We start from the raw sequence: 26,759 nt of genomic DNA, 5'->3' as shown, positions 1-26,759 counted from the left end.
TACTCAGACAAGAGGTCTACCTCTTCATATTGGCAAATAACTGATGTCTGCAGCCCCTGGATACCAACCCTTGTCCATTTATGAGATTTCTCCTCTGCAGATGGACAACATCAACACATGAGAAAATCACACAGCCTTAAAAGTATCTGTCATTTGAGATATAGAATGACAGAATGGTTGGGTTGGAAAGGACTTTAAAGATCATCTAATTCCAAACTCCCTGCCTTGGGCAGGGACATATTCCACTAGACCAGGCTGCATTTGCAATACTAGTTGAATAAGCAATCATAGTTGTGGATGCTAAATACAAGCAGCAAGCAGGGAACACAGTGTCTGTGGAAAAGCAAGTCAAATAACTTTCTCAGTCTTGCCTGAGAAAGTTGCCTGGGAAATCATAAGGAGGAATCAAAACAATCCTTAGAGATAGAAGACAGCCTTGCAGGTGTTGTTTTGTCAGTTTCTTGTTTTCTTGCAAGAGACGATTGAGGGGTGGTGTACACCACTGACCAATAAGAGTTTTACCTTTCTGGACCTTTGTGTACTTGTCTATAAAAGAAGATCTGAGGTAATAAACCTTGCTCTCCTGTTCAACTCGCAAGAGAGTCTGTGTTGTTAATACCTCACTGTTCCCAATATAGTGCAACGTGTAGTTGGTTTACTTTTAACTAAAAACTGAATATTAAAAAAAAAACAACAAAAAAAAAAAAACCCAAGCCAAAACAACTAAACAAATCCATTTTTTTCATTTCATTACCTGAAAATATCTAGAAAAAGGAGGATTTAAAATACAGTTGCACTATGCTTACAGGAGTGCTATTCTATTTGATTTTAAAAAGTTCAAGAGTGCATCTTAATATCTTAATTCACAGAATTGAATGGGAAAAACCAGTGTTGTCATGCATACAACAAGGCACAAATACATAGAAAACTTTAGCAGGAAAGTTGTTCCTGGTATTTTAAGGCATTTAGTGCCTCACTACTTAAGAATCTGTTTTCTCTGGCTTCAGTGCAGGTTGTGCTTGCAAAAGTGACACGTTTAATTACTCCACCGCTTAATACTGTGCTTAGAAAAAGACAATCTAAACATGTTAATGTCTGGCACACCTTGTTGGAGCATATTATTACATCCAAGTTGAAGAACTTGTGACCCTGTGCAAGTATTAGCATAATAAAAGAATACTCATTATGGCAGCTTCCTGACATCAGTGAATTTGAGTAGTATAATTTCACTCAGTTTTTGGTATGCTGTGCTACTTAGATTATCATGCAAACATTTGCTTCCTTGTAGATGGCCATCTTTTCTTGTACAACTCCATCATCCCACAAAAGCATTTATCTGCTTACCCACTCAAGAAGTGGTCACCCCATCCTAATCCATCTTCCTATGAGATCAACTATTCTCCTTCTGTACTTTTCTTAATTACTCTTCTGTGCCTATTCACTTTCCTCATACTAGCTCCACACTTCCATCTATTCCATCCAAATAAAAAGGCTGAACAAAAAGCCCTCAAGAAGTTTTCTACCTCTGCCTACCTTTGCCTCCAAAGTAACACTTCATTTTACTTTTTCCTTTTCAGTTTTACATTACCTAAACCATTAATTTTATTTTTACTTTACTGGAGTTCTCCTTTATAATTACATTTCACTACAGCTCGCTGCAGCATTCCCTCTATTTTCACTTTACAATAATTGTGAAACTGAGATCACAACCTTTATCCTTTTGTGCTTTATCCTTTACCCTTTTGAGCTACAAAATTTAATTTTACTCCATGGCTGTAATCACCTTCTGTTGCATTGTTGTATTTTCCCCACATTTATCCTCAATAAATGGCTACTTTTCTACCCTCCCCTCTTACCCAGTCCCACACACAGACTCTTGAAGTGTTCTTGCTTACTATCATCCTTTCAATTATCACTCTACGCTGTCAGCAGCTGTGCCTTCTTCAGCAAGTCTCCTGTCTTTATCACATTACTTTATCTTTAAGGTCCTTGTGCATACTGTAACACCTTAGTCAACTTGCTGATAAGTTTCTGGCTATGATCTATCAATGGCATCAACTTCATTTTACACTTTCAATTGTACCTTTCTGTGCTTTCTGTGACGCTAGTTTTCATTCCTCAAAAGAGCTCTGCAAAGATCTGTAGAGTTATGTAATTCTCTTTCTCTAACTTCTCCTTACAGCAAAAGATTGATAGGAAAATCTTAGCCTCTGACTATTCTGCTAATATTACCCATATTATTTCTATTCCATTTCCTCTATTCCAGGATTGCCACCTGTCCTAAACTTATCAAGAGCTGTTTGGTACACCTCTAAATTTACACAATGCCCAACTAAACTTCTAATCCTTGACTTAAATTTAAGATTTTTTTGTAAATCAATGGTATCTAATAATTGAATTTTATAAAGTTTTGTTGAAGGTGATGGAATTTTAATCCTCTTCAAAAAAGAGCATACACAAACTATTTATACAATGACTATAAAATAAATTATTCATTGAGCAGAATTGAAAAATGGAAATTGAATTTAAATTTCTCACCAGTTTTCAGACAAAAAAGCCCAAACCCTACAGACTTTTCTACTTATGGTCACCTAGAATTTTATTTCTCCTTAGTCAGAGACAAATCAACAATGGACTCTGCAAGGTTTCATAATAAAAAATCAATAAGAAAAACTATTTTGCTAAAGAATAATGTTGGAAGAAGGTAGAGAAAATTGTGCGGATAATATTTGCAATGCATTGGAATTGTTTATGTCTCCTGATAACACTTCTCATGCTAGTTTGCAACAAAGGATCCAGTTAACCATTTAGTAGATGGAAATCCTCCCACCCCAAGCCCCCAAACTAGAAACAAAATGTCCAGCTTGTAAAAAAGATTTGTTGTCTGTTGCAGGGTCCTAAGAATCCCTAAATTTCTCAATGGAATTTTTATTTATTCTAAAAGTGTCAAGCAATTAAAGACATATAATTATGTATATACATAAGCCCTAGGGAGGACATTTTCACATTTTCTACTTTAACTGAGTCTACCAAGACACACATTTTTAGGGCATATATAAATGTGTCAGGTAAGAATGTGAGAAGTGACATTTTAAGGTACTTTCCAAATGTTTTTCTTACATACATGAAGATGTAGCCCTGTTTCCTAAGAAAGAGATTTTAACAGTGGCCTAAAAGAGGAAAACATCTCTGTCCTTCTCTCAGAGGTGAGCTATTAAAAGTTGAAAAAGGCAGTTTTGTTTATATGACAGCATTAAATATTTTAATGCTGAACACAAAGCAGAAGAAAATGAGGGTTATAGGGCTTTGGGATGATACTTGAAATAAAATAAAAAAAAAAGCCTCAACTTTTTCACATGCCATTCAAATACAGACACTTAATTTTCTGTATTACCACACTTTTTACTATAAAGGTTGTACTATTTCTGGCAGTGCTCACATAATGAGCACTGCCAGAAATCAACAGATCAACAAATCAACAGAATCACAAATCAACAGATACTGTACCTAAATTTAGGCCACATTTCAAACTTTAATTTCTGGTCATTTAAGAAGTGTTTCTGATCATGTAGGAGATACATGTTTGGCATTAATGTTTTTGGGAGTTGGATGATGGGACAAACTCAAGCTTTGGCAAGAGTTTTCCATCCTGCCCAGTTGGAAAGACAGCAAATCTATGGAAAGATTTTAGTGTTCTAACTTCTAATCATTATCTCAGCCAAATGGCTTGATAGTTGCCAAGAATAAGTCTATGAAAAATAAAACTTTGGGGAAAAAAAGAGAGGACTTGAAAGTTTGGGCTATTATAAAACTTTTAAGGCTATTTATTTGGAAGCATAGTAAGTTGCTAGGTGACATAATGGAGCACAAGTCCTTGAATTGCCAGGTCTAGCATATATTATGACCTATATTTTTCTAATTGGAAGAAAACTCCAATGGTAAAGGCAGATGATTTATTGTGATGCTCTATTACTCCAGAATGTAATGGCTGACCTTATTAAAACATGGAATTGTCAGATCCTATAAGTCATACAGTCACATAATTATTCCAAGTCTATATGTTGCTTGTGTTGTGTGATGCACTTCCTCAGATCTTGGACCTGAAGAAAGCTGACACATCTTTGAGATTTAACATAAATGTAAATGCTGAAAATTCCTCAAGTACAAGGTGATTTCCCAGGGAATATAGAAAGATCTCAAACAGTAAATTTAAAGCAAACCAAAACTTTTCATGCCTTTAGCATAGGATATAATCTCTAGACCTGCACATTTTTAGTTAGCTGTCACTTTCAGGCTTTTCTTGAAAGGCATTATTTTATTCTGGAAGTAGTTTGAGTCTAAGCCAGATCATTGGCATCTCTGTCCCATATATTCAGACTATCCTACAATAAAACAGTATGTCTTCACCGTGCCACTGTCTCAGAGTCTACAGCTCAGGCTTTAGGTTGAATAAAGGCACCTAAACTATTTGCTGACCCAGAAGCAATAATTTCATTCACCCAGCTCCATACTCCAGCTACTGAGCACAGGAAGACACAAAATGTCTTTGCTCAAAATTAACTGCAACATTACAATGTCTGCTGCCCAACTAATTCACAATCCAGCTAAGCTTCTAAATAACACAGCTGACTATTCAATTTACAGTTTTCTGTATTGAAATACAAAATACTGTACTGTCCAGCATTTCATTTCCAAACCAAGCAAACCAATGATTTGGTTCCTGAAACTTCAATTAAACATCACAATTCTTTCAGAGTTCTGGAACTGAAATTACTTGTGTTTCCTTCCCAAATCCTGATCTCTTAGTCTAAATTCATTGAACACTGTACATTCTGCTTCCTGCTTGGCTGCAGTTGTTTCTCAACTTGTAGTCACTTCTGCTTCTAACATCATCTTCAACATCCCCATCCTTACTGAAAAGAGACAAACTTTCTTCATAATTTTGGAGCAATGCTGAGAAGATAATTACTATTTATTCCATAATCCCATTCCAATGTCCTGGTTTCCCTTTACTCATTATTTAATCACCAAGTAATATTTTCCATTTGTTTTTATTTTTAGCATTTTGACTTTTTGCACTTTAGATGGTGTTCAGGCCTTTTCTATTTTATTCCCTGAAGGCTCGCTACTAATGCCTCATACACTTTCTGAGAGAGTTATTTTCTCAGCTGAGAGAGAAAACCTTTCCCTACTGTTTTTCCTATCCAGAATACAAGTTCAACTTGTTCCGAAACTTGCTTTTACTATATCTGAGTTAAAGAAATTTCTATCCTCCTCAGTAATCAAGTCCCTGATTTTCCACTTAATTTAAATTATTGTACTTGCAATCACTATAGTCTGACCCCTGGCACTATATCCCACCAAAACTAAGGCCAAAATACAATCGTGTTGTTTGTGTGACTCTTCAGTAACCACAGAATAACGGGGTTCTGCTCCTACTGCTCTAAGTTTAGCTTTCATAGCCAGACAACAGCTTTTTCCACTAGAAGTTGTTTTTTGGTTTTTTTTTTTTTGTTTTTTTTTCACAACCATTTTTATATTAGAATTAAGGAGTTGGTGTCCTCAGTGCCTGTAATCTTGGTATTTCTCTCCATGGTGCTTCAACTGCATCACGGCAAAAGACCTCTCTTGAGCCTTACACAGGTGGGCTGAGCCCGGATATCCCTGCGGACACAGTGGTCCGGCAGGGAATCCCCGGAGGACTCCACACGACCCCTGCACATCTGGGCTGGGCAGTGCGTGCGAGCTCTCTTCGGTCGCAGCCGTGAAACTCCGGCCGCGGGGAGCACAGCTGGAGGTGAGCTGAAATGACAGACTGGGCAAGCGGTCACCTGCGGCCGGCGATCGATCACCCGGGGCAGGCGGAGCCCGGCCGCTCCCCGCTCCCTGAAGCCGTGTGAGGGCCGCGCCCCGGCGCATGCCCGCCGGCCGTGCCCGGTTACCGTTGCCGGGGCCTGGCAGCGGCGATGGTGAAGGAAACGATCCGAGTGTACGCGCGGGTGAAGCCGGTGGGCAGGCGGCAGCAGGCGGGGGTAAGCCGGGAGCTGTGCCCCAGAGATGCACTAGGGATGCCGGGGAGAGCCAAGGGCTGCCCGGGGAGCCGCTTTCCCCGCTTAGGTGGGGACAGCAGGGCAGGGCCCCCTCCCATTCAAGAGGCTCGGGCGGCTGGTGGGGGCGGAGAGGTGGGTATGCGGGTGGGTTTGCGGCGAGAAGCTTCCACTCTCCGAAGCCTTAAGAAGTTCATAAAATCACGAAACAGAGGAGTTTAGGCTGTATCTGTTGGGGGAGTGTCTGAGGAACTTCCAGCCTAGTTAGTAGAGAAAGCTCCGCAGGAAAACACTTGACACACATCATTGGGTTTGTGCAGCTCAACAATGTTCTGAGCAAGGGAGGGGAATGTGTTGCTCCCAGTGTCCAGCTGCCATGCCAAGGGATAATAAAGATAACGGAAGTGTTCTTCAGGAACCGTGAATTTAGGTCTCTTAATTGCCTTCTTGTTTTTAGCCAGGTCCTCTCATCACATTTGTCTTGTCGTAGCCTTTCCTAATGTATTCTTCCAGATTTTTTTTTGAGAGGTTTGCACTGGGGCCTGTGCTTTCTTTTTTTATTTCATAGATATTAAGGGGGTTTAGTAAGCAAATTATGTCGAAGAGACTGCACTTTTGTTTTAAATATTATTGTATGTTTACATGTGTGACATATGTTTACATGGTAACAGGACAATGCTGGTATGTGCTGGGTTTGTTGTATAGTAGTTAAGGAAGATCTGCTCACATCAGTGCAATTTGTAACAAGTTTGTCTCCAGACAGTTACAGGTGCTAAGCTTAGGTAAGTGTTATATCTAACAGTAATGCTAATATTGATGAAGTTATCCTGTGAATTCGTGTCCATCCTTATTAGAGTTATTCAGTTGATAATGAGGAACATCTGCCCAGTCTGGAGATTACTGTGCCACGTGACTTAGCAGATGGGTTCATCAATAATAAACAAGAAAGCTACAAATTCAAGTGAGTAGAAGCCTTATCTTTGTACCTTCTGCCTTCAGTGATTGACAGCACTGTGTGTGGTGATACAGATATACAGAATCAGGAAAAGTCTAATTTTAAAATTAAATTATAGTATAGATGGGTTTATTTTGATATAACTCCCTTAACAAGAGGAATACTCCAGGATATGCTCTTCACCACAGTGGGTCTGATAGCACTGGATAAAATTGTCATACTATTGTCTGTCCATTATAAGTCATTATGCATTTCTAAATCTCATCTCAAAGATACCTTTATCAGTTCTTCTATTTTTCCACCTTGTTTTGAATTAGGGTATGAAGACTGAAGCACGTCTGTGTGTTCTCTTGTGATACAATAAGTTGCCATAGGCTGGCTAAACAAGTCTTGATGTAAAACATTCTGTTTAGAAACTGTGTTTCAGACATAGCCAAAGCACGATAAAGAAAACTTGTTGAAAGAAATAAATCCTTAGTTGTAGAGTGTAAATATTCGTTAGGAACTTAAAATCAGTACAGCAGTATCAAACATTTTTATAATTTCAACAGAAAAGTGAGGCAATGCTTTAAAATTTTGGTGATGAGTAAAGCTGGATACATAATCACTTTTAATGATGTCAAGACTGCCTTTTTCAGATATTCTTCATTTTTTATAGTAAACAACAAGTAGTTTGTTTCTCTATGCTGTTAAAAAAGAGAGTTCCACATAAACAATTGCAGCTCAGACTGATGTTGTTTTACATCAGCTAAAGTAATCTGCTTGGAAAGAGACCTGCCTTCTCTAAATAGATTCATATGCAATGCTGCTTTAGACTGTAGATGCCCAAGCCTGACAATGAATGCTGATATTTTTGTCTGACTTAATAATTTATTAAAAACTCTGTAGAGATGCATTTTGAGTAACCCTATGCCCTATTATCCTTAAGACAATGCAAGAATAACTGTTTGAGTTACTTGACTCATTAGAAGGATAGAATAAATGCTTTTATGTTTTGTGCATTGCATTTGTCTGTGATACTGTACTCACTGTATGGGTCAGAACAATGCCTTTCTACATACTCAGTGTCTGTAGGGCCTTTCTACACACACTGGGAAGTTCTGTGTGAGACTAGAGTTCCAAATAGGGGGGCAACATAGGAGGGCACCAGCAGTATAGGGGGCTACTGGAACATGTGGATGACAACTTCCTAACATACAGTTAAGCCAATTAGGATATTTGCAAACATGGACAAACTATTGAGGGATATTAAGCCTGGAAGTAGCTTTGACTGCAGGGGCTGTGAGATAATGAAATTCAGGATACAGAGAGAAGGAAGTAAGACAAAAAGCAGGATCATAATCCTGGACTTCATAAATGCAGACTTTGGCTTGTTCATGGATCTGCTGGAAAGAATTCTCTGAGACACATTCCTGGAGAGATAACCAGGAAAACTGATTGATTTTCAAGGATCACCTTCTCCAAGCTCAAGAACAGTCCATCCACATCAGCAGAAAACGATGCAGAGGCAGCAGGAGAATTAGAACAAATAGTCCCTTCTAACCTCAAGAATTCTGATTCTGTAAAGTAACTGCAGATATTTTATATAGAAAGTGACAAAACATATTTTATTAAATATTTTGTTGTGACCTATAATAATTGTGCAGCAGAATGAAGTAAATGGCTTGAAAAAATGTTACTGGCTGTACTGGTGGGATGCTATATTGGTTATAGTGTAATCTGTTTATCCAGGATTCAGTGTGGTGCCAGCTGCAAACACTAATTCTCTTGATAGATTTAAAATACCGTTTATTTTTTTTTCTAAGCCACATAATTTTTTCATAGAATTTTTTTGTACACATCTTGTCAAAGCATCTCTGTGTACAGCCTATTTATGTACAACAGCACAACAGCAAGCTGTGGTTAAGACTACAGGGAAAACATTGTACTAAGTTATGTAAGCCTAATGATGTAAACATTGACAATTACAAACACAAACAAAAATGTATGAATCAAGTACTGTTTTAACATTCTAAGCAATTCTTATTTGCTTAAAATTTTCAGATTTGAGAAAATTTTTGATCAAGAGGCAAAACAAGATGTGATTTTTGACAGCATTGCCAAACCAGTAGCAGAATGGTACGTTGTTGGTCTTGCAAGTAACCAAGAAAAAGCAGAAAAGCTATTTCTGCTTTTGTTGTATTACTTGAAGGAGAGCTGTCAGGTCTTTGTCTTGTTGTTGTTGTAAAAGTGGATTGATGTTCTAATTTACTAAATATTTACGTGTCTGAATCCAGGAGATATACAATCCCCTGATAATTTTATGCATAGTAAGGTTCCATTTTGACTCATAAAATAGCAATGCTACTGTTGTTGTATAGCAATAGAAATCCATGCTCAATTCTTTTTTGTCTGTACTATAAGCTGACTTCATTGCTTTAGAATTGTATTTTCTATATAGTTTCACGTAGAAGTAAACCTAATGAAATTTTTATCCCCCATATAATTTTCATTAAGCTAGGGACTCTCATTAATGTTTGTGGAGATATTCCTAGATCTTGTCTTTATTACTTTTGTTTTAACATGTAAGGCAGTGCTTTTGGCAGTGTTTTATTTTTTCTCCTCCATTTTCATAATCAAACAATGCTCATTTCTGACAGTTTGCAAAGCCAAATTTAAGACTGATGAGGACTTCTGCATTCATTGTGTGGATTGAATGCTACTCTGAAACAGGTGGATTTTCCAATGGAAAATGGATTTTATGCCATTCTCTTTGCTCAGTTTACTGTCTGCATTGCTGAAGTTTGTACTGGTTTTAGTGTGGGAGAAAATCCCATGCTGGAGGAAACAGAATTTCTGCATAGTGTTTGCTTATTTATCAAACTTACTGCTCAAAATCCAGACTTGTATTGAGTTGGGAAGTACTACTTCAAGTGACAACTTCTTTCTCATTCATCATTTGTTTATGCTGTGATTCTTCAAGTTATTCCTCAATCTATTGCACAGCCCAATGCTTAGCACTGTAGGAAAACAAACGTCTTCAGCTGGATACTAATCCTTTCTCAAGTTGTTACATGGAAGAAAAATATATCTATCTCTTTATAATTTCATTTTGTTTCTCCCCACCCCTCCTGTTTTCTTCCTTAAAGTCCCACATAAAGCAGAAAGGTAATTGACAGTGAAATGAAGAGCCAGTGAATTTTACTCGAATAAGCTAAATAGACTTAAAAATAGTGCTTGTTATTTTCTCATCCAAAAGATATTTCTTTGCTTATCCAACAGTATCACATTTAGCTTCACGTTAAGTCATACACTTAATTTTAAATATTTCTGGGTTTAATGTTGACATTAGAAAAAAACCCTTTATCTAATTTGAGTGTGTTTCAAAAGGGAAGCATTAAAATTCTCATTTTTACATACTATGGACTTAATTATCCTCAACAGAAGCTCAGAGTATCAAAATTAACTAGTAATAAACTGGCTACTATTTTTCCCCTTGGAGTGTTTTGCTGGAATATGGAAATGTTTTCCAGTTGAACAGTTCATCTATACAATGCTCTAATAAACAGGAAAGGTTATTATTCTCCTTTATTTCAGTGTTAGCTGATAAAAGGGTTGTTTTATATATTAATTTTCTCCATTATGTAGGCTTTAGTTTCAAGGTTTAGATATTTTTAAGTACTTGAAAGTACTTAAGTGCTATTAAAATCAATGGTTTTTAGGCAGACAGTTATCTTCAAATAGCTGTGTTTTTAATGCTAAAAGTGACTTATAAAACCAATCTTAATGAAATCAAGATTTTGTCTCTGAGCATTATAATGTGGTAAAGCCTGTATTCTAAATTACACTTGTGTTGTTAGTGATAATTTTACTTGTGTTTTTATAACAGAGTAGACAATAACTGAAGTATGTTCATGTTTTTATCCACTCCCTTAATTTTTAACCTCTTTTTAGACAAAAATGTATATTTCAAAATATCTTCGGAGTCATGAGGTTCCTTGGCTAATGGAGTCCTGAACTGGGCCTGAAATTTTCAGTCTGTCGTTAATGATACAATTTTTCTTTCTGTCATGGAACAATAAGAATTGCCCTGTTTCTTTTAAAGACCACAGTTTTCACAGCAAAATGTCCTTCATTATTTGTTTCTTTCACACTCAGTATTCTTGTGCATGAAAAAGCTGTTGCAGGTACACACATTTCTGTTGTTGGAGTTACTTTACTGAGGGAACAGTTTTTGTGTGTGTATTGCCAGGGAAAAGAAAGTAGCAGGAAAATATCAGTGAAATAGTTCAGTAACATTTTGAGGTTCTTTGTCATGCCTTCTTACAGTCCTGAGAAAATTCAGTTGGACTTGAATGCTGAGGGGAAAAAACAATAATTTTTTGGGCATTGTTTAAACTAAAACCAGAAAGACAATGCTCAGGATTCTAAAATTTTTCTAGTTTGTTCTTGGATGGATGGAAATTGAATGCAACTTTCTTTTCTCTCTTTGTTTTTTTTATTTTTCTTTTTAAGTGTGTTTTCTTTGACGTTGGGCCACTACTTCTCTTTCTGTAAGTCCAGTTACATTGTCATCTTGCCTGTGGTTTCAGAGGCACCAGTCGTTAGATTGTTTAATTTGCTTCTTCAGTCAAAAGTACCAGCCTCTGCAAACCATTATAAGCAAATGATTTGCTTGGACTTCATTACTTTTTTTCTATCCTCGAGTCATCTTTTACATTGTTTCTTTTCCTACTAATTTTAAATATATATTCTTGATAATGTTTTTGTGCAGGATCAACTTGATGTTTAAGAAGCAACACTAATTCTGTTACTCTATCAAAACCAGAAAATAAATAGCACCCTACTTTAAAAGTTTGCTAATGATTAAGCATTGCTTTAGTCTCACAACTAAACAAGGCTACTCTCAAAATGTTCCAAGTATTAGTATTATGATTACGTATGCAATCAGAAATTAAGTAGAAAATGTTAACTGTTTTGAATTAGCTGAGTTTTTATTTCTAATATGGCCAATATTTCGGTATTAGATTTCTTGATTTATTAAAGAATAACATTTGAAAATATTTTCTCTTCAGTTGTCTCATGCAAATAAGAAATAGCTGTTTATAAACCTAATGACAATCACCTGTGATCTTTTGAAAAATCTGATGGCCTTGGGGATAATGCTCCCATTGCTGCAGTTTCTGGTTTCTTATGTGCTATATTTATCCTAAGAATTAGCATCTATAATATATAAACTACTTCAGTTTTCTCTCAACTGGTTTAGTGGGGTTTTTTTCTGCTGTGTATTCTTACAGAAAATTAGTAAAAATATTTTTATTAACGATTATTAATTTTGTACCTGGATGTATTTATCACAGTGTGTAAAGTAATGGTCTGGCTCATCTGCATCACAAAGACTTGTAGAGTCTATATAGAGCAAAAGGACACATTCTTTGGATGTCGTCTTGAAAGAAATGTAGCCTGAACTTCCCCCTAAATTGAGAAATTAGTAATGCTAGCTGTTCTTTCTCAATGTGAGTACAATTATATGGCAATAAAAAGTGAAAAGTGTCACTGATGTTTCTTCTCAAATGACTATTAGTTGCTTGTGTTTGTTTTGACTTAAAGTATACAATTTAGAATTGTTCAAGAAGGTTGCTTAATTAAAGTTACAGTTTGACAGCTTTGATTCAGAATATCTTTGTGTCACTTATCTGTTACAGTGTTTATGGGGAAATTCTGAATATATTTAGAGATCTTAGACAAAACAAGAAAATACATTACTTTTTTTTCTGAAGGAAAATTTATGAAATTTCTAAGAAGACTTGCCTGCACTAATCTCTCAAAAACAGCTACATGCACATTTGGAAATCACATTTGTTTTTTAAAGATGAGGCATTACGAATTTGGATATGTTCCACAAATCTGGCAAAGACATAAAGAAAAAAAAGTCATACAGAGATATTTTGTTAATTTTAGTTAAAAGAAACATTAGTCTGACCTCTGAGTGTTAGAAGATATCTGAAAACTGAGTTTCTGTGAAGACAAATTTTCCTGAAACCTTATTATCCAGTTCCTTTAAATTAAATTCTTCCTTCATCTTTAATATAATTCAGGGGATGAGGGGAAAGGGGAGGGTGGCTGGTTTTTCCAGGGCTATGTTATTTTTTTTAATATTGATGAATTGAAGTTTCTTGTGAAAGAAGGAAGGAAAATGAGGAACACTGCAAGAACTGAGATAAGGAGAGGACCAACAGCATGCAACTATCAAAGATATTGGTATCTTCTGCCTTTTTCATTAGGCTGCTATTTTATAGTAAATGAATATTTGTTTTGACCACAGGCCTTTATGTTCCTACTCATTAAAAATGAAGAGGCAGAACTCAGGTAAAAATAATAATATGAAGCCAAAATAAACTAAAAAAACTAAAGTAAATAAGTTTTTAAGATGAAAGCTGTTTCTTGTTCTCAGGATTTTCTCTTACCTACTCAAAAACACTTACAGAATTTAGTCTTACTTAATAAGGGGTTTTCTTTGTTTTATTTTTTCATACTATAAACTTTGTACAAAACTTTGAACTTTTTCAACCTATTAGAAAAATAAAGACAGGATCTCTACAGGTCATCTGGACCAGTCTTCTGAGGAAAACAGGTATGGCTTCTAGATCACATTTTTGAGTCCCTTGGCCAATAGAATTTCCAAAATGTCTGAAGGTGTGAATTCCACAGGGTTTAACTACTCTCACTGTGAATATTTTTCTTATACCCACTTGGAGTTTCTTCTCTTGCAACTTGTGACCACTGCTTTATGTTCTACCAGTGTAAGCCTCTGAGTTTGAGTCCATATCTAATAATCCATTGCAGAAGGTGGTAATTAGGTACAAGCAAGGCTTTCTCTTCTCTGGGTTGATAGGAAACAGTTAACTTGGGTTCTTGTGCATGATGTGCTGCAGCCTGAACTCAATTAGTTCTATCAGACTCACTCCAGTTTCTTTAGAGGCTTTTTCATCTACTTGGGAGCCCAAAAATTTGAACAGAACTCAAGGAGTGTCACTTTTTCTTTTTTTTTCTTTTTTCCCTTTTTTTTTCATATTTTGAGAGTAACTGTTCTGTTCGATTCAGCAAAAACACTGCAGCAGCAGAGGAAGAAGTGTTCTTGGTTATACTTAGGCAAAAGCTTCCCTTAAGTCTCATTAACAGTGAGCACAGATACAAATGAAAAGTTCTGTGTCCATCAGCTTTAAATGGAACAAATTATCTTCACTGGAAATTAAAACAAAATGTAGTCAGAAAACCCAACCACAATAAAACAACCTCAGTCTGCTTTCAACCTCTGTCTACTGTCACTGGGCTTTTACCACTATTTATATTATCCCAGATATTCAAGGACAAAGTACTGAATCGTATTTTAGACTGTAGTAACTACCCATAAATTGTCTAGCTCTCACTCAAGGAATGTTAGGCAGTTATAAACCTAACAGATATATCAATTTAATTAGAATTGCTTCCATAATATCACACTATATTTAGGAACTAGTTGTCTTTCAGGAATGAGACAAGGCAGGGGACTGACTGGAAATGCCAGTACATAACTCTGTAGCAGCATTCATTTAAATAGGAATCTGAACTGAATTTTCAAATTAAAAGGTCATATCTGACTGCAGATGTTTTTAAATCACCACTAATTACAAGTAAGTTAGAACATGCAAGTTACTTCATAAGTAAAAAAAATTGAGGGGGAAAAAACATGTTATTGCTCCCCTTTACATTGATGTAAAAAATTGTCCTATGTTTGATAATGGATAGTTTCTTGAAATCCAATGTGCAGAAGAGAATGCATGTCATAATTAACAATGCCAAAACTGATTTTCTTGAGCAATCATCATTACATAATCTTTTATGTAACAATATTTGGGTTATTAAGTGGTAGCAGGGTTGTATTGGAAGTGGAACATATAAGGAACATTTACTTTGGCTTTCTGTTTTTCTATTATATGTCTCTTTTTCAAAAAAGAGAAGTATTAAAATTAAGAGTATTCCATGTTAATTGGAAAAAATATTTCTAGCATCTATGTTGGGAATTTCTAAGGTGTTAGATGTACTTTTGATGCATGCAGATAAGTGTAAATCCTGTAATGTGTTCAAGCATTTACAGCAGAAAAAAAAAAATCTACATCAAATTTTCTCCCTAAAACTCAGTCACATTGGAAAAGTGGTCAGTGATTTGAATCATGGTCTTAATATTTCCCAGGCAGAGAATTCTTTCCCAGTGGAGGGAAAGTATCCCTTAGTATTCTGTCTAGAAAAAATTCTAGAAGTGTTGTAATTCCTGTCTCAAACACTGTTGTTGGGGGAGGTTTTTTGATGATCTGTGTCATAGCTGGAGGTAAAACTTGAACATTTCTAATTTATCCTATCAACTTGCTGCGATAATATATGATGGGGTTTATTTAGCAGTGGTATAAAATCAATCTCCTTAGCTGTGTGCACAAACCACCTTTTACTTGGAAAAGGTGTGATTTAAATTGTAAGCAATATAGAAGATCTAATGCTTTATTTTTGTTTGAATGAGTTGCTGTTTAGCTCTGTAAGGTAAAACACAAGCTTCTATGTTTCTAAAAATCAACAGTAAGTTTTCAGTGCTTGATCAGAAAAGAAGAATTCAATTCTTTGAGTAAAGTGTAAGAACAGATCTAATCCTTTTCTAAATTATAATCATCATGACGAAGATATATAATTTGATGATAAATTATAATGCAGAATAAAATGATAAAGAAGATCTAGGCATACAATAAACAGTAATTATTCATGCTTTGGGAGTTGTTTGCCTGCACTTTATGCTGTTATTTGCTTTTTTCCCATGCACTCAGTGTTATTCTGATTTCCACTAAGCAAAATATTTTTGCACAATTTTGTGTTGTTCAATGATAGTAACTTTGCTTAAGAGACTTGCTTATTGCATAAATACTTCTTGATGAGCTTATAATACTTGGAAGATAATCATGATGTTTCTTCATCATTATTTTGCTTTAAATGGACTTCTCTTACAGTGATCAAAAAGACAAGACTAACACTTCATCCCACCCACCTCAACATGCAGGAAACATATGTAAATGTGGTTATGTAGATGTATGGTTTTTCTTTTCCAATATATCATGCAAACATTATGTTTGTCTTATATTCAGTTTTGTAATATGTGAATCTTCATATGACCTGACTGCATGTGTTTTCACTGACGCACAAAAATAAATATTCAGTTTAAAAAATAAGACATAATTATCATTTATGCTACAAAATCTGGAAATCCTGATATTCTGGTATCATGAGTTAAATCTAAAATATTAATATTCAATTTGTTTAGTTCTACCTTCTTTGAATTTGCAGCTTTTGACGTTTTGGGGCCTTTCTTGGCAGTCATGAAACAGATCTTCCACACTAATAAGCCATGAAGACAGCTCAGTATATTAAATGAGATTGAAACACAACTTTTTGCAGACTTACTGCATGTCTGCATTTTCCCTGAAATGTCATATTTTTTGTGGAAATCTCGTCTTAACAGAATTTGAAGTCTTGACCAGGTTTCTTTGAGATTTCCTTATATGTAGAAATTCAGGCCAATGAGATTTATTCCCATTCAAAGCATCTTACTGTTCACAGGTATGAACTTCAGTAAGTCAGACTTATTGCTCATGCATGTGGCAAATTAAAGTTTTCCTTGACACATTTAAGTTGGTCTGTATTTTCCAGATAGAAACATGGAATATGTGGTTATAAGCAGTACAAGCAAAGCCAAATCAACAATTAGTTAGAAACTGAGTTTTAAATATATATTATTCTTTTCTTCTTATATAAACTAAGTCTATCACAGACTGTTACAATATATGCCTGCATGTTTTAGTGAATAATGAAAATTGCTATTTTTTATATATATGTTCCCCAGCCTCTCTGTAGCCACAGTCCACCCTGCTGTAGCTCAGGGTGGGGAGAAGTTATTATAGCAAGAACTAAAGGGACTAAAACGAGGCTCTTTCTTTCCTGAGATGATGTTCCAGCTTTATTCTGGGGATTGTGTGGAGAAAGAGAAAGAAAATTGTTAACATGCTCCTTTTTGAAGTCATGGAAAGGGGGGAAGGGTTACAGTCTTACAATCAATGAGGAAAAACTGGGGAGGAAGAGATAAAGGGAAGAAGCTAACATTCTGTATTTCAGGGGTAGATTCTTGGGTTATACCATTTTTCTAAATGCATTACAACAGAAAATAATCCCTCTGAATTCTGTAATAGAATGAAAAAAATACACAAATTTAGAGAAGATTTCAGTCATTGTATTTTAAAGTTATTTTCCCCTGTAGTAGGTATTTTTAGGTCTAGATTGGTTTTGATAAAAAGAACAAGACCCTCCAGTAACTCTGGCAATCATAACTTCAGTAAAATATGCTGTAGACAGATTTCTCTACTCCAACAGCATTTTAGCTGATCTGTCTGGAAGCTGTCCATTAACTTCTGAACAGGGTGCTAAACAATGTTGTGCATGAAAGATCTTTTCTGCAAATCTTCTCCTTGGATTATGGGTCTTTGATGTGTTTTTGTTTTTTTTTTTGAAGTAGCAAAGAGACTATTTATTCAACAAAATGCCTCCTTAACCATGCCAAAATTCATCATTCAGAGAGAAAAAAAAAATATGCAAAATTCTGAGTGTTATAAATTGTCGTGACTAAATCAAGGAGCCAATTTAAATGATCATTCATGAAAATCAATTTTATTAATTCAGCAAGCAGTGAGCAAGCAAAAAACAATGCTGGGCGATGGCTGGGAAGCCTCTGCTTCACCAATAGTGCACGTGCCTTAACTTGAAAAAGTTTTCCCTTATATACAGTTCCTGTATGTGTCTTCATTGCTTCTTCCTGGGTTGCATCTGAGCTTGTGCCGCCTGTTGCTAGGGGGTCGTCCTCTGCCTCCTGGTGGTCATGAGATGAAGGCTTGTAGTTTTCCTTGGTCCGTGCGCAGGCATTGGTCCTATACCAGTTATGCGACTTCTCCTAATAAGAAAATGTTCTAATTCTTGTTTGTACAGCCAGATATTGTGGTTTGGCATTTCTGCAGTTTCAGCTATTACATTGTGTTAAACAAACAGTTTTAACAGTCATATTATATTAAACAATCATATTATATTAAATTTGATTCATAAACAGTAACAATCTATTACACTGAGTATTCTGATAACACCAAGGGGACATGACTGAAAATATACTTTTAGTGTATGATTTTTATTTATGCATAGTTTTAAGTCCTCACATGACTACCATCACTGTCCATGTGAACCTGTGTGGTTTCAAATACAGAATTTAACAAAAATTTGGGACTTTAGTTCAGAGACTCTGAAGAGCAAAGATGCAGACTTTGTCTGCGGGAACTGACATCTTGCAAAGTAGGTTTTGCTGAAAATGCAGAAAAGAGCTGATTCTCAATCAACCTTTTCCAGCAAAGAATCACTTCCACTACTGTTGGGAACAGTTTCAATTTGCAAATGAGAATCTTTGAAGATCCCTTTGGTGTATGATGTTTAGAAAATATGCTCTTCTCTTGTCATAATGGGTGTTGCCAACTTTTTTGGTACTTGCTGCTGTTGTAGTTAATTTATTTAATTTTGTTAAGAATTTGTTAAAAACTTGTTGGTACATTCTTGTTTTCCCCCTGTTGACTGTAATGGTTTAGCCCCAGTTGTCTGTTATACAAACCCCTCCCAGTTTTCCTGAATGTTCCTCGTCAATCACCTTTACCCTGCCCCTTCTCCCGATCCATCACTGTAAACCTCACCTCTCCTTCCAGCTCCTTCCATGGAGATCATCCCTTCCTTGACATGTTATTGGTTGTTATGTTATGTTCCCGCCTTCTTTGTATCCCCACTGATCCCTGATGTTGTAACCTCCTCCCCTTACCCCTCCCTCCGTGAGCTCCGATTGGACCCTGGACTGTGCCCACCCCTGAGATAAAACCCAGTGTACAGAGGTGCTCTGGGCTCTCTTTGGTCCTGATTTGTCCCAGTCTAGACCCTTGTGCTTATCCCCTACCCTGAATAAACCTGTTCCTGGGAAGTACAGCTGAGTGAGTCTCCTCCATCCTTTTGCCACCACCCACGTTGGGAGGTATGTTGCCTCTGATCTGGCAGAGCCCAGCAGGATTCAGTGCTCTGAAGGTTCTGCAGTGGGATCGCCTTTCCCCTGCAGTTCCCCACTCCTGGCGACTGCCCGTGCCAGAGTGGCACTGTAGAGCTAGCCCGGAGCTCCGGTGCAGCCAAGAGCAGCGTCATGCTGCAGTTATATTTCAGGATGAAAGGGACAATGTGTATTTTCAGCTCACTATATTGACTTCTAGCATCTGTAGGACACATCACTTTGCCAAGGATGATTATGCAGTATAGTTTGATGTTGTTTTCTTAAACAGCATTTTATGGGTGGCTAATGGTTTATGAAAGTTTTTGAGATTTTTATGTTCCTAAAGGGATTGTGCATCTTGGGTTGAAAATACTTCGTTTAAGTCTTAAACTTCCTGAATATTTAGTAAATAAGTATTGATTTATTTGGTATTGGTCCATCTACATATAGTTACCCTTTCAGTGTTAAACTCTTTGGGATAATGAACTAAAATTAAATTGATGGAGTTTTGGTTGGGTTTTGAAGTACTTAGAAGTGCAAAAGTGCAAGGGGTATCTCCAACAAGTATTTCCTATAGTGATAAGTTGTCCACAAGGCTCATTGATAAAACATCCTGTGTCACCATTGACTCCAAATGAAGTTACTTAAAATAAGTGTTAATAAGACACATCAGACATGGATTTTTATGTCTTAACCCATGTTATCCCATACAGACCTCCAAAATTGACATTGAATAATATTCACAATATTATACTTAGAATGGTATTTATACATCTTCAGTTTTGAAATGTGTTCTTTCATAAATACATATGTATGCACAAACCCTTAATTTTTGTGTAGTTCATAAGTTTAATTTTTTTTCCACAAGCCAATGGAGTAGGGGCTTTTCATTTTCATCTTCCCCTCTACTCTTTTCAGGAGGTGGGATCGTAGTGTACAGTTTGCTTCTGAGCCAAAGGAGCTTTGTCAGCCCTGCCTGAACTCCTAGTCCCTTGTCTCTTATAAAAGTGTTTTGCTTCTCAGACTTAGAAAGGGAATTCTCTATCCTGTCTTAGAAGGCTTTGCCAGCAGTTTCACTGTATTATTATTAGTCTTTCCTTACAGACTTCCTTAGCACCTCAAGCAGGCTGTCCTTAAATTGACTTGGTGGCAGCTGTAATACACTGTGAATGAAAGAAATGTATGTTGTAAATATGGACAGGTTGCAATTATTCGTATATATATAATACACGCACATATATATACACACATATATATACACATAAATTTAGAAAATAAGATTGACTTTTAGCTCAGAATTTAAAGAACAAAACTGTGGAGTCAGTATCTATGTAATATGTACATATGTAATATGTAATTTAAATGTAATATGTGAAATCAATATCTATGTAATGCAATATTAAGATAACCTGTAATTGCATTGGATTAGAAGAATGCATTATTGACATGGATATGTTCAAATTTATGTGCTGTCAGAGTTTTCTGGAAAACTTTTCAGAGCTGTGCTGATGCACTGATGCACTGCAAAAAATATAAGTATATGAATCATATAGCAAAAAGAAAACTCACTGATTTTTGCAGCTGTTTTGACAGCATATGGTATGTGACGTTTTATCCTGTGTTTACATGTGAGGTGATCTATGGGGATTTTAAGAGATGGGACTACTGGGAGACATCTTAAAGCATGATTTATTATTCTTCTTCTACAGTCTCATGAAGGTGTGAGAACGTCTTCGCCATGTTCACTAGATGTTCATGGTCAGTGGTCACAAGACCACAGGTTACAAGGCCTTTTAAAGGTTAATTAGCCAATAAACTACTGCCACAAAAGAATGTTTCTACTTTCACACCAATAGTTGATTATTTTGTCTTACACATCCATGCCACAATGCAGACTTTCTTAACCAATCATATAATGCCACACAAAGCTATTTGCTATACTTTAAACTTTTTACCTTTTTAATTACTTCTATATCTTAACTTTAAAACCTTAAAACTTTCTACTACCTAGCCTAATGTCTTTCCATTTAAACTACAAACCCACATTCTTGCCCATACTTTCTAAATCCTTCTGGATTTAAAAGTGGTAGACTTTTCCAAGGTCTCAAGGTTGAACCCTGTATTCATTTCTGTGTTTGAGCCTGCATGCACAAGATTTCAAGAATTTCGCGTGCTCGGAATTCCCACAGTGATTCTAATCAACCGCTTTGTCTGAAGTACAGGTATGTTAAGTTAATAGTTTGCAGTCAAACATTTACTAGTTTTTAACACTTTGCAAGACACTCCTTTAAAGAGAAGGAGTAAGAAAATTTAACAACCCCAGTTACTAGCTCTGAAGAGCCAGGGAGCTCTTCTGTATGAGCTGAATAGCAACTGTACTGCATCATACCAAAGTTCCATCTAGCGCACTATGTTGTCTCTCACAGGAACTAACAAACAATGTCAGAGGAAGAAACTAGAGTAAGCATGTAGAGCTGCCTCCCTCATGTATCCTCTCAGTCTTTAGTTATTTTTAGTTTTGGGATTTTCCAATTTCTCTGTGATTAGTAGCCCTGAAGACAAAATTTTTGGTGATTTAGTCCAATCTTTGCTGAAGCCTGTGTCACATTTTAATGTCCAAAACATGGTGTGGCAAAGAGTTGCACAGCTTAACTATAATTTGCTTGAAGAATCATTTCCCCTTGCTAGGTCTGAATTTGCCTTATCTGAACTTATATTGATACCCGCTACCATCTGGCAAGTCATTACTATTGTTGGCATTCAGATACTGTGACAGTGGGTACTTGAAATTCCTAAGATAGGTGAATGAGGTGTTTTATCCTAACGATTGTTTTGATTTTTAACATCTGGAATCTAATATTTATATATATATTCCGTCTTGGCATGTTTTGGGAGCAGATGTTCACTGTAACGCCAGAAGCATGTTTCTGTCTTTGACGTCCTACTGTAATGGATTAAAATAAGCGATTTGGCAACTACTCAGGTTTTTAAATAAACTTTATTAAGCTGGAGAATCATTGCATCTCTTGTAGTGTCAGACCAGCAGCTATCTATATACATGTTTCTTTTCTTCTTATGCAAGGGTTGTTTTCCCTCTTTTTATTTAAATCGTAGCTTATTTGTAATTTTTTCTTTGAACAAAATGCACAAGAATAGTTTTTGATTTTCCATTTGTTGAACAAAATTGGTAGGTCTTTAAGCATAGTAAATCCAATCCAAAATTTAAGATGATTAAGCTTATCTACCACATGTTCCACTGTTCCACTGTTTGGTGGATATCAGGTAGAAGTCAATGGTGGCAGTGGGATGAATTAGAGAAATATATTTGAACTGGACTTTTTTTAGGCACTTCTGCAAAGTAAGAGATGTGATAAAGATGATGAGTCTGAATGCCATTTCATGCTATGGCATTTATAGCTATTTTGTCTGTTCCATCTAGCTTCTTGTACAGGCATAATTATAACAGAAAAGTTTGCTATTACCAATGTGTGTTTGTGTTTTTTCATAGTAAATTAAGATTTTATTACTTTGATTTAAGCACAGATTCTCCTGCATACCCTTATCCAAGCACAGTCTGATAGTTTAGTATAGTTGTATTCTCTGAATAAAAGCTGGACTCTGGTATAACAGTATCCTACTTGAGTTTCTAACCACAATATAGTTTTCTCTGTTTGCATTTAATGAAATCCTAAGTGAACTGTTTCTTGATTCTTCTAGTGTATGAATGGCACAATTCCTGACATCTGCAGTCTTTAAAAATATTAAATATTATCCTTTCAAAAAAACAACTGCTAAACTAAAAAGTATTACAAGGTAGTGTAAATAGTAATAAATATGATCAGCTAATAATGGATTAAGTCAAGGCATTGAGAAATCCCTTCATTCTAGATAGTTTAAATTCTATAGAATCTAGAATATATATATTGAAGTGTATTCTTGTATTACCAATGACAGTTGCTATGTATTCAAGAATTACTGTTAATTGTATTTTGGTTCTCTACAAAGTTGATCATGGACAATATGTTCTGCCTTAAATATTAATTTTCTTCCTTTTTTTAATTGTATAGTGTTTTGTCTGGATACAACGGTACTATCTTTGCATATGGTCAGACAGGCAGTGGCAAAACTTTCACCATCACAGGAGGAACGGAACGTTACAGTGATCGAGGCATCATTCCCAGGACCTTATCTTATATTTTTGATCAATTGCAGAAGGTGTGGAACATTATTTTCTGTTTGTTTTTAATGTCTGGTTTCAAAGATTTAACTACTGCTAAAGGTTGTTTTTATAATAGTGTTAATGGAAGCCCTAAAACTAATGCTGAAGAAAATATCTAACTTGACACAATACTTACTGTGTGCAAGAATATATTTGTAGTTGTTCTGGCTACCTGGTTTATTACAATATTCTGAAAATAATGTGCATCATTGTGGGGGGCTTTTGTAGTTTTAAAATCCAGCCTGTTTTTTAGTTGGTGCAGCATACCTTTGGATCAAAGAAGTGGTTCTCCTTGTCTAACACTTACATCAGCTCCACTCTGGTTTTATATTGTATACATTGCATTTCATTTTGACTTTTTATGCAATGAAATGTGTCAATAAGCAATAGGATGTGCCAGATTAAGCATACTGATTGTCATGTTTATTAGGTTTGTGAGAAATTTTATTTTCTTTTAGTGTCTGAAATACTTATATGAGTGAACACAGTCAATTATTTCAATGCTTTTTAATAGGAAGCAAAAGTGAAGAGAGGAAGAGAGGAGTCTGGTGTAATTTATGTTTTGTCTCTTAATTTACTCCACCAGACCTGCGACTCATTTATCTTCACATTTTAGCAAAGCTATTTCATTAAGTAAATTTAAATACTATTTTACATTAACATAAATCATTCCGCTGTACTTTTATACTCTTTCAGTCATGTACTACAGAGTACCAATCTTTTTGCATAAGGGTATATATTTCATTCACATTAATATGCCCTGTCTCAGTAAGGGTTAACAAAAGCAAGTAATTACTTTGGCTCTTCAGAAATATGGCTTTGTTAGGTAAATGCACGTAGCATATGGCAGGTGCACAAAAACTTGCCATTGTGTGAATGGAAGGGAAAAAACCCCACATGATCATGTTATCTTAGACCTTGTGCTGCATTTACACAACCCCCATGGTGAACTTCCCTTATGAAAAGTGAGCAGGTTTATTGTGTAATTGCCAGCAACAGTGCCAACACTCCAACGTTCTTTTCTAATGTTAATTATGTAATAAAAACAAAACAGAATTAAAAATAACTAGCATGTTTGTCAACTTCTCAGCACAGAAATATGAATGTTTCCCTCTTTAGACTGGGTTTTGGATCAAAAGCTATACTTAGTTATGCTTATAGGGCTATCTCAATTTTCCTGCTTCCAAATCATTGTTTCATATAATTTTTTTTTTTCTTAGTGCATTTTAAAGAATCTCTTTTTGATGTTTAATCTTTCTTCTTGCCTTTCTTGTAATATCTTTTCCCTGTTTAATTTATTTGAAATTGTGGTTTGGAAGGTGTTCAAATAGTAGAGAAGAATCATTTGCCTTCTAACCCAAAATAGTATGAAGCAGGAGAAAGTGAAGTCAGGGACATGAAATACACGATTTGTTAAGCTCTTACTTGGACAAACACAGTGCACTTTGAAACCAAAGCAACAAAACTTTTTACCCTAAATTAGAAGCAAATCAAGCCCTTTGTTTTTAATAACATCTCCTTTTAATTTAGAAGTTCTCCTATTTCCAATGCATTCTGTTTGAACTGCTTCTTACTACATTTTTTCCATCCATCTGTAGTATATATTTTTAATTATGTCCCTAGAAATAGTGAACTGTCATAACCAATTAATATGAGTGCTTTCACTGTGGCTTTGTCTGCTGAAAAGAAGTGACTGATTTTTTTATTCTTTTTTTTCTTCCTTAATTTTGGAAATCAAAGCCCATTATTTTGAGGTTTGTTGCTTGGATTTGGCTTTGGGGCAGGGGGAAATTCTGTATGCAAAACTCAGTTTGGTCAATTTTTGGCAATATAATTTAACAAAAGAATTGTGATTACAGAGAACAGCTGACATCATATACAGTGCTCTAATGTTATGATGAGGAGAGGGAAAAGCAGTACATCACTGATGTTTCTAAATGAAGTAGATCTTATTTTTGTTGCAGTTTTTACTATCATTTTGGTTTTTTCTTTAAGCATAGTCTTTCTATCCATAATATGAGTATTTACCGTTTTATACTAACTTTCCCTTTTTAGGGCAGAGGTGAAAAATGTCATGTTGCATCGTTCTATAAGCAGCTCCCATGTTATAAATATATACAGACTTTTTGAAGTACATGGAATTAATTAAAAATCCCAGACTAAACTTATAGGCACAGTGGCGTTTTGTGGGGGATTTTTGTTTTAGTGAGTTTTGTGTGTGTGTGTCTGTTTTGATTGGGGGTTTTTGTGTATTTTTCCTTTCTTCTTGAGTCCTTACGCATATTGTAGTGCATAGTATGAAAGTATCACAAATTGAACATGTGCACCCTACTCAGGAAAAAGAAGAGACAAAGTGAGAAAGTGACCTAGAAGCCATAGAAACAACTTTGTGTTCTAATCTACATCTGACTTCTGTTTATAGGACTATTTTTTTTTTCTTTTCTTATCCAGGATAGCAGTAAAATGTACACAACTCATGTTTCCTACTTAGAAATCTACAATGAATGTGGTTATGATCTGCTGGACCCTAGACATGAGGCCTCCAGAATGGAAGATTTGCAGTAAGTAATAAGATTACAGAAAATCATCAAAACCTAGATGAATAATTTTGATATACCCTATTACATTGTTTGTATTGTCATTTTTTTTGAATCTGTGCTACTGATCTGTGTTAATTTAATCAGAATACTTTGTTTTCACACTTTTATCAATGGTTTCTAAATATTCAGGTTTTTTGTGTGTATGGAGGCTAGGGAGAAACCAAAGGTGAAAGGACTAAAAGTATTTGTTACTATTATGCAAAGAGATCTGTTGCAGCCTCTGACATGGAGAAAGTGCACTTGCTTTCCTCATGGCAGCCGGTCTCTTTGTATGGCATGCATAACTGTGTGTCGCAGATACATGTAGCAGGTGGTATTTCCTTGCAACAGTGATGAGGAAAATCTCCCTGCTTCTATTTGGACCTTTTCCTTCAAGGATAATTATTTTTCTAGAATATGTAATTATGAAATAAGTGGCAGCTAGAAAATAGGCCACAATGAGCTCCAAAGAACAGTATATTTCCTTCAGAATGGATAGTTGTTACAATAGTTATCATTGATCAGACACTAGCACCTACTAATGCTTGGAGGAGAGTAGTAAACAAAGCTTTGTAGATGATGAACACTCTAGCTGAAGTTAAAGATTTCTAATTTATATGAAATCCAAATCCTAGTCTCCGTGTCTGAAATAATAGTTGATAGTCTGTTATTTTTAAATAGCAGCAAGTCGTGGTTTAAAACAAATAACTAAGAAAATTACTTATTTCTTGCTGTGAGATATGGATTAGAGTAAGGGCAAAACAGGCATAAAACTTAAAAGGAATAAACAAAGTTTATTGACAAACTACAATAATAAGAACACCAGAATAAACTTCCAGAAAAA

At 35.6% G+C, this 26,759-nt stretch overlaps 1 protein-coding gene across 1 annotated transcript in view; it reads left to right on the top strand.

Annotated features, from left to right (window-relative positions):
* The first annotated feature begins 5,800 nt into the window (after positions 1–5,800).
* KIF6 (kinesin family member 6) overlaps positions 5,801–26,759 on the top strand; it is a 147,630-nt gene continuing 126,671 nt past the window's right edge. Inside the window, exons 1-5 of the mRNA XM_033512618.1 lie at positions 5,801–6,032; positions 6,902–7,008; positions 9,046–9,120; positions 23,185–23,332; positions 25,788–25,897. Coding sequence (XP_033368509.1) covers positions 5,967–6,032; positions 6,902–7,008; positions 9,046–9,120; positions 23,185–23,332; positions 25,788–25,897 — 506 coding nt within the window. The 5' untranslated portion in view covers positions 5,801–5,966. The remainder of the gene's footprint in view (positions 6,033–6,901; positions 7,009–9,045; positions 9,121–23,184; positions 23,333–25,787; positions 25,898–26,759) is intronic.

Source organism: Parus major, chromosome 3 (genome assembly GCF_001522545.3).
Source record: "Parus major isolate Abel chromosome 3, Parus_major1.1, whole genome shotgun sequence".
In the NCBI taxonomy this organism is placed as follows: domain Eukaryota; kingdom Metazoa; phylum Chordata; class Aves; order Passeriformes; family Paridae; genus Parus; species Parus major.
This window is presented reverse-complemented; position numbering and strand designations above follow the sequence as displayed.